At 58.6% G+C, this 8,871-nt stretch overlaps 1 protein-coding gene across 1 annotated transcript; it reads left to right on the top strand.

Annotated features, from left to right (window-relative positions):
* Nucleotides 1-3,984: 3,984 nt before the first annotated feature.
* Nucleotides 3,985-8,771, top strand: ANKRD63 (ankyrin repeat domain 63). Its single transcript, XM_027971674.3, has one exon. It carries the CDS (start codon nt 4,650-4,652, stop codon nt 5,796-5,798), a length of 1,149 nt encoding a protein of 382 aa, XP_027827475.1. The 5' UTR covers nt 3,985-4,649; the 3' UTR covers nt 5,799-8,771.
* The last annotated feature ends 100 nt before the right edge of the window (nt 8,772-8,871 follow it).

Raw genomic sequence — 8,871 nt, 5'->3', positions numbered from 1 at the left:
GGTAGATTCTGGGAAGAGGTTGTTTTCTTATTAGAGAATTATAGCAAATGCCATTAGCTATGAGCACCTGTGCCTTTGGAAAATAAACAGGAGCCCCTCCCCCCATTCCTCTGGGGGCTGATCTCTGGGATACTAGCAGTCTCTCGTGGCACGATGAGGCTGGGGCCCTGCTCATTCACAGAAGTAAGTCCTGTCATTGATCAGCCTGCATACACGCTGGAGGCAGCTAAGCCTGGGACATCTACATCCCAGGCCAGTGTTCTGTCTTCACCCCTCCAGCTGAGCACTCAGCTGCCCCCTCTCCTCCTCAGCCCAGGGTAGAACTTCACAGGGATGAGCATCCAGGACTAAAGGAACTCACTGACCTAGCCAGAGCCAGCACCAAATAAGGCCCCCTGGGCAGTTCCCAGCTTTGGTCAATGGCCGCTCACTGGAAGTAGACTTCCTTCTCTCTGCCTCTCAGTCACTTTGGGGCAGCGTCCCTAGGCCTCCAGCCTGGCGCTAAGATGCCCAGGAATGGGGGAGAGGATGCAGTCCTGCTTCCTGGAGAGGCTGGGGCTTCCCAGAAGGAGGGGGCAAATATCCACCTTCCTGCTTTCTGTCCTCTGGAAAAATGGCAGGGTGCCCCTGGGAATATGCCATAGTCCTCGGACCCTGGGGGTGCATTAATTTCTGGCCCCCAGGGATGTGCAGAGGAAGAACTGATGCCCTCTCTCAGGGCTCTGGGCCAGGGAAGAGCACCTAAGTTCCACTCCTGTTGCAGATCTAGGGGGCTGGGGCCAGATTCCCCATCAGCGGCATGCCTCAGTTTCACCTTTTTCACAAAGAGAAAGGTCCCTACCCCCTTCCCAGTCCCACTGCTGACTCACTGCCAGAGTCCCCTGCTGACTCACCCCATCCCCTATACCCCCCTCCCCCCAGCTCTCTGGATCTCCCAGCCACGTGCCACCAGGCCCAACCCTGCTGAGCTGGTGCAACGTGACTGGATGAGGGGGCTGGTGACACTTGAGGAAGAAAGAAGGGAGCCTGCGGAGGGGGGCAGCTGCAGACAGAGTGACAGACTGCAGACCCCAGCCGCCTCTGGGAGGAAGCCCTTTGCCAGCCTGGGGCCTGCAATAGGGGAGGCTCAGCAGGTGGGAGGGGAGGGGAGTGTGGCGTGCCTGCCTGCCCCCTGCCTGCTTCAGCTCCATCGCCTGTCAGCCTTCAGCTCCCTAAGCGACAGCTTCTAATTCCGGCTGTTGGTGCCTCTGTGCTCCAAAGCAAAGTCTCGGCTTTTTTTCATCGTTGCTATTTCTTTTCTGCTCAGAACATGCTGAGCCCAAGGGAAGTCAGAGCAAAGGCTTTAGGGCATGAGACCTGGCATTGCCCTCCCCACCCCATCCCACCCCCCTCCACCCCATCCTACCCCACCTCTACACCGTCCTGCCATAGGCCTTGCTGGGCTGGTAGCACGGGCTGAAGCAATGGAACTGCTGCTCCTCCCTTAGCGCACACAGCTCAGCACACCCTGACAGGCCAGAGAGAGGCCTTGCCTCAACTCCCTTTCTTCCTTCGAACTCTTCATCCACCACAGAGAAAAAGGATGTAAACAAGGTTGGGTGGCCCAGGGAGGAGAGGCGCGGCGTGGCTCTTTGGGACTAGTGCCCCTTCTGTGTTATAGCTGCTTCTCTCCTCCACCTGGGGGTGTCAGGTCCTGGCTTGTCAGGCCGGCCTGCCACACAGACTTCTGGGATACCCCCTCCCTTAGTCTTGGAAACAGAGAAAGAAGAGAAGACAGCAATTTCCTTCATGCTGCAGAAAAGGGAAATTGAGTCATGAAGAGAGGAATACCTTTCTTCTGCAGCCTGAGAAAACAGGGAGATCATTCCTGCATTCTTGCTAGGGTTAGAGTCTATTCCGACCCCAGGATGCCTCCCACCACCACCACCTGCCCCAGTCTGGGGGTGGGTTTGGACTTTCTGCCCTCTAACTGAGCAGCTCTTTCCTTGACACTCTCTAGCTTGCTGTTGTTGCTTGCAGCAGGCAGGGCTGGTGTTATCGGCTTTCTTTTTCAGATGAGAGTATTCCGGCCTGGAGCCACACTGCTAGTGAATGCCTTCAAGCTAGGACTTTACTGTCAAATACTGTGCCCTTTCTGTGACACCTTGAGAGAAAATCGGCAGATCCCAGAGTAGGGGGATTAAAAAATGCAAAAAGTAAAAGGGGAGGCTTCATGGTGTGTGCAGCTATACATCACATGCTCCCCGCAGGCAAGAGGGGAGTTGGGAGCCCCTGCTCCATGCTGCCGTCTATGGGGTTGCATAGAGTCAGACACAACTGAAGTGACTTAGCAACAGCAGCAGCAGCAGCTCCATGACTGGCCCTGATGCCAGGTGGACATCTCGGAAGCCTGGGAGCTGGAGAGAGGTGAGATGCTTAGGGTGCAGGGCCAGGCATCCACTTTGTCTCTCGGCCATCTGGGCCCACTGGGTTTTCCCAGAGACAAATCTCCCTGCCCATACCTTTCTCCAGGCAGATTCTGCTGCAAAGCTTCTGGTCACTGCTTTGCCCAGGCTGAGGACAATGCAGTCCTCAGCCTGGACTTCATTCTTCCTGTATTTTCCTGTCTTTCATATAAAAGGACCCTGAAAAGCAGCCCTCAACACTGTCCCCTAAAGGTGTTTTTCCTGTCTCCATGCCCTGGCCTCAGCAACCCCATAAGGATGTCTACCTTGCTTCTTAGCAGCCAGATTCCATCTTGGAAGGCCTATCCTGGGAAGATCCTAGGGCCCACCCCTGCTCCACAATTCCCTTTTCTCCTTCAGGGACTGTCTCGGTTTTGTATTTTACAGACCTATTCAGCCCCTAGGCCATAAACTCGGCTTTTTATGTCCTGGTCTTGTCTTCCATCTTGAGAGGGGAGGTCTCTTCCATCCTGGACCAAATTTCCGCCTTTGTATTTCCCACACCTGGGAACACACAATACCTGGCTCACTAAAAGTCTCAGTGAATTCTGTAGTGGATTCCTGACTCACTTCTTCACAAATATTCATTCCACCCCACACACCGCCACACCCAGCAGCTCTTGGGCGCTCGGACTCCCCGCCGAGGCCTGCACACCCCTCCTTCCCTGCCCAGGGTGGAGCAGCGGGCCAGAGGGAGAGAGGCAGTGGTGGTTTTCCCACACTGACGCGTGCTGTCTTCCTCTCGGAAGAGGTCAGCTAGTGGTAAAGGTCAGAGTCCTGTGTTCTGGGGGTGGTTTTGTGCTCAAGAGGGAGAAGGGGACCCTGGGGCGAGGCTTGCATGTCCCTTGCTCTTTCTGGGGTAGCGACGGGTCCTGAAGCAGCGGGGAGCAGTGCCGAGGAGTTGCTAACGCGGCTGCCACACTCTCGGATCTTAAGACGCCCGCTCCGGTCGCCGCGTCTCAGCTCCGCCAGCGTCTCAGCCGCCGGGAGCTGGCGGGCGGGCGCTTTGTCGGGGTTGAAACGTCTGAGATTGGAGAACGCACTCCCCCTCCCACCCCCGCGCCGAATGAGTGTGTGCGGGAGGAACGAATGTGTGTGCGCGCGTGATTCGCTACACTTCCAGGGGCCGTTCCCAGCCAGATCGAGCGGCCCCAGCCCCGCGTAGCGTAGGTACCCCCTCCCCGGATTTGGGGAGTGATTTACTCCCAGTCCGCCTTTCGCCGCCACCCCCAGCTCGCTTATGGTCGAGTTCTGCCCTCATGGGGTTCCATTTCCTTCCACCCACACTTCTGGGGGTAGCTCTCTTCTTCCCCGACGGGCTCGGGGTCCCGCCAGTTTCTAAGGAGCCCAGGGAACCAACTCCGGTGGGGGCGGAGGGTGGGGATAGCAGACTGTGACACTGGGATTGGCCGGGTTGGGTACACATAGTCCTCGGCGAGCAGCCCCCGCCCCATCCCCGCTGCCGCAGTCCCAGGGAAGCGCGGAGGAGGAGCTGCTCCCCGACATCGTGGCCCACGAAGGGGTGGGTGGCGGTCAGAGGCGGTCTCCCCCGCCGGGTCCGTTTTGGCCCAGACAGCTCAGCCCGCTTCTAGGGCAGCCATTGTCATGGAGACCCCCGAGGCTATAAAACCAGGTATCCAGGCGGGCGGCAGCTCCCGCGCCGCCGAGCCCCCCAAGTAAGGAGCAAGCGCCCTGGCGTGGCCCGGCCCCCGCGAGAGGGGAGGAGGCGGAGGAGCGGCGCCAGCAGATGAGGAGCGGCGCGCCCCGCCAGGGCTAGAGGCAGGCGCGCACGGCGGGCGCCACCGTCTCATCGGGGGAGCGGGGCTGCCCCGGGTGCGGGTGAGTGGCGCGGCTCCCAGCCACGAGGGACTGAGAGGCGCCGGACACCGGGAAAGCAGCCGGAGAGTCAGGAGGGGCCTGAGTTTCGGTTCCCGTCGTCTTGTGGCGGGCCAGGCGCGGAGCCCGGAGTAGCAAGCAATCTACACCTTCAGGCGGGAAGCTCAAGAAAGGAGCAGCGAGACACCAGGGGTGCACCCCAGGAGCGGCGGGGCAACTGGGGACCGAGCCGGGACCTCAGGACCCTCAGCTGCAGCTGCCCACGCAAGGAGGGGGCTATACCGGAGCGCCCCCGAGCCCTGCGGGGCGCGGGAACAGGGGCGCCCCCGCGCGGAGCTGCCGGGCCGCCTGGGTGCGGCGGCCGAGGCCATGCTTAAGCCCAAGGACCTGTGCCCCCGAGCGGGTACGCGCACCTTCCTGGAGGCCATGCAGGCGGGCAAAGTGCACCTGGCTCGCTTTGTCCTGGATGCGCTGGACCGTAGCATCATCGACTGCCGGGCGGAGCAGGGCCGCACGCCGCTAATGGTGGCCGTGGGCTTACCAGACCCCGCGCTGCGCGCGCGCTTTGTGCGACTACTGCTGGAGCAGGGTGCGGCAGTGAATCTGCGGGACGAGCGCGGCCGCACAGCGCTCAGCTTGGCGTGCGAGCGCGGCCACCTGGACGCCGTGCAACTGCTGGTGCAGTTCAGCGGCGACCCCGAGGCGGCCGACTCGGCAGGCAACAGCCCGGTGATGTGGGCGGCCGCGTGCGGCCACGGGGCGGTGCTCGAGTTCCTGGTGCGCTCTTTCCGCCGCCTCGGCCTACGCCTCGACCGCACTAATCGGGCGGGCCTCACGGCCCTACAGCTGGCGGCCGCCCGCGGCCACGGGACCTGTGTGCAGGCCCTTACAGGGCCGTGGGGCCGCGCAGCCGCCGCCGCCGCGGCCCGGGGCTCCAACTCTGACAGCCCCCCTGGCCGTCCAGTCCCCGCTCCCAGCCCAGAGCGCCGACGACCCAGCCCCCGCCGCCTACCGCGGCCTCTCCTGGCGCGCTTTGCCCGAGCGGCGGGCGGCCATGGTCACGGCGGCGAGGCTGGCTCGGGGGGTAAGAGCTTCGGTCGGCACCGGGTACAGGGCTGCGAGCGGCCGGAGCTGGGCCGGAGCATGAGCCTGGCGCTGGGTGCCGTGACCGAGGAGGAGGCGGCGCGACTGCGAGCGGGAGCCCTGATGGCCCTACCGCATTCGCCCCAGTCTTCGGGGGCTGGACGGTGGCTGTCGCAGGAGGTGCTGGAGGGAGCACCCCCAACCTTAGTGCAAGCCCCCATTGGTCTTAGCCCCCACCCGGAAGGTGATCCCGGCTCTGGCCGCTTGGGTTTGCGCCGACGCTCCACAGCTCCAGACATCCCCAGCCTGGTCGGGGAGGCGTCTGGGCCCGAGAGCGGCCAGGAATTAGAGCCCAATGCTCTGCCACTTTCGGTGCCCGGGCCTCAGCCTTGGCAGGGGGGCACGGAGGCCGTGGTGCTGCACGCTCAGCGGTAAACAGCCTCGAGGCTGAGTCCTGCTCTCCCCACCTTCCAATCTCTGCTCTACTGGGATTTCTTTTTCCTAGGCCCCTCACTTTCCTGACAATTTCTCACCCTCAGAGACTAGAACTTGCCCCTACTGCTGAGATGAGATCTCACTCCCTCAGCCCTCTCTCTGAAAGGGACCCCTATCTTATTTCTTTTTTGTGCTTGTTGATACTCCCTAAGTCTCACATTCTCTGAAGGCTTGCTGTTCCTGTTGTGAAAGCTGCATAGGCTACAACCTTCCAGCTGGACTTCCTTCTCTCCTTGCTAAGGTGTAGTCCAGAGTCGTTCTGGCCCCCCGCAGGGTTTCCTTCCCCCTTGGAGGGTTTTCTCACACCCTCATCAGCCAGGCAGAAAGAGTTGACCTGTAGAACAAAGGCCTAGTCTCCCCCGTCCAACTCCAGTGATGCTGACAATAATGCCCCACACCACCTAAATCTTCCTTCCCCTTACACGTTGGAGTGTTGGAGAAGGGGAGCCCTTCTGGACAGGAGGGAAGAAATCTGGAAGTTTAGTTTTTCTGGGGAGAAACTCCTGCCTCAATACACTGAAAGCAGCTTTGGGGGGGGGCGGTGGTGGCAGGAATGCCAGTTGTCCCTTGAACCAGCAGCTGAGTAATTCTAGCTCCCTCTGCCTGATCCAAAGATTCAACTTCATTGACAATGTGGGGTCTTCCGCCCCCCTCCCCTTGCCCAGCCCAGTTCTGGGCTCTTGAGTGATTTCCTCTCACTTTCAGAGACCTGAAACGAAAAGAACGTAGCCCTTCCCCCGTCCCCACCGCCTCCCAGCTCCTCCGTCCCGTACGTGGGTGCTCCCGCAGGGTGGAACGGTTGCGAAGGCTTTGCTTAATTGTATTTCTTCCAATCCTCAAAGAACTCATGTTTTAAGTCTTTGTATGTGAAGCAGAAAGCAGCGGGTCTGATCCGAGGCTTAAGAACCTGACAATGTCTCTTTAAATAGAAGCTCCGCGAGGGGGATAATTGACTGAAGTGTTTGCCACGGTAAACGGCTGCGGCGCGAGGGAGTCTGAAGCCCACACGAGCCTCAGGTCCGGGTTTAAATTATATCAAACTGGCGAGAGCTAGAAGGGGGCTGTTAAACGGTTCCTGCTTCTTGCTGGGCCGTTAATGGAGGGCAGGGCAGATGATGGATGCTAGAGGTCGAGACCAAGGACCCCTGCCTCTGCCCCAACGCGTGGGACTCAGGCTCGGCCCAGCTTCAACACTGGGCAGATTAGTGAGTCAGAGGCAACCATGGAGAGGTGGTTAAAGGCCCTTTCCTGGCCTGGCCTTTGGTCCCCTCCTTCCTCTCCCCCGCCCTCTTCTTTGTGTCAGCCAAGCAGGAGGGGTCCGGAGGGTCCGGCGAATCGCGTGCCCTGCGGAAGCGCCAGCACACGAACCCGCGCGCCCAGCGGTTGTGGTAGCGGTGCGTGGGGGAGTTTTTTGTGAACCCCAGAGGTTGAGTTTGCAGCCGCTTCAGGAGCCGGCAGTGGGGTCCTTTCAAGACGTCGATCTGTTCATCTTTGCAGAACGGAGGGGTTCTCGCCAGTAACTCTAAGGAAACTGCCCAGAGCGAGAATAACCTGTGATGAGAAATAGGGCCTGCGGTGAGGGGTGGGTGATCAGAGGCGGGCCTCGTATAGGTGTCAGACGCTTGCGCAGGGCTTCCACCCCTCCAGGGTCCGCGAGGCCGCCAGGGCCCAGACTCTGGACGTGATCTCTGGTGCCCCCTGGTGGCAACACTGCGCTCTAGTTGCCTCCTGGCTCGGAGTTCAGACTTCTGGTTTTGCTTGAAATCACCGCTGTGTACTTCTCCGTTCCTGTGCACTTACCCATGGAATCCTCTTCCTCTTGTAGTATGTTAAATCCGGATACTTGAAGTCATTTCACAGCAGTGAAGTGAGGGACAATGAACAAAAAACTCGCATGTGGAGTAGCAGGAGCCCAGACCCTTCACTTAGGACCCCAAGATCTTCCAAGGCTGCATGTGGAGAGCTCCGGCTGACTTCTGAGAGACTGGGAGCTTCCAACCGGTCCTTTGTGATTTCTGAACTGTGGGGCCTACTGATTCTGCACTGTTTTCTTCTGATGAGATTTGCTTTCGTTTCTGGGTGTTTTGCCCTTTCCCCACTCTTCTCTCCCTAAATATCCCACTGTCTGAGTGGTGGGTGAACTGAAAAGTTCTGAAAATCACCTGAAAAGCCAGAGGGAGAGGATCTGGGGTGGGATGCGGGTGGTAATTGGATGTGCCAACTGCAAACTCCTTTTTTTCCTGATCCTTGCTTGCTCGCTTATCCTTTTCCAACTGTGTTTAACTTTTATGACGTTTTTAATGGTGTAAGAATATAAGTATTTTGGCTTCTTCAAAATACCACATTGAAGACGTGGGTCTGGGGTTGCATGTTGTGTTGAAGGTGCTGTCATGTTTTAAGTGTCGCTAACATGGGGATTTCTGGTTGAAGGTCACCTTAGGTCCTCTTTATTGGGTAAACAACTTCAAGGGCTCCTCTCTGTGGAGTTGCCAAGGGTTTGATGGTTGAAAGTGCTGTTTCTAAAAAACCACAGCAGATCTTTCCTGTCTGAACTAAATTGTGTATTTTGACTGCCTTGCTGTTCTTGCAGACTTACCTGCCCCAGCTCTGTGCAAAACTTTGACGTTTCACCACAATTCGCTCTCCTGAACTTCCTCTCATTGTTAGCCCCAGAACATTGAGGCTGCGGTCCTCTTGAGCTCACTCTGGTCCAGCAGAGACTTTTCGAAACATTTTGCTTTTCCAAATTCTTGTTGCTTTCATCATTGTGAAGTCACCTGTGCCACTGGAGCTGATGTAAGCTCAGAACTGGTCTGTGTGTGAAGCTAAATGACACAAAGCACAGGCTTGCAATGACACCGCAGTGGAAGGACCCTTAGAACTCAGAACAGTTAATAAATCCAGTGTTCTTCAGTTAAGAGAACTGGTGTCTTTTTGCCTTGCCAACCACTCCTGACTGTGGGCTCCCGTTGGGAGGGGGAAGGTCCCACCTTCTCTCAGCCTCCTTCTCTGC

The sequence above is a fragment of the Ovis aries genome, chromosome 7, assembly GCF_016772045.2.
Source record: "Ovis aries strain OAR_USU_Benz2616 breed Rambouillet chromosome 7, ARS-UI_Ramb_v3.0, whole genome shotgun sequence".
NCBI classification, from domain to species: Eukaryota; Metazoa; Chordata; class Mammalia; order Artiodactyla; family Bovidae; genus Ovis; species Ovis aries.
Note: the sequence above shows the minus strand (reverse complement) of the source record. Positions and strands in the feature narration are given on the sequence as shown.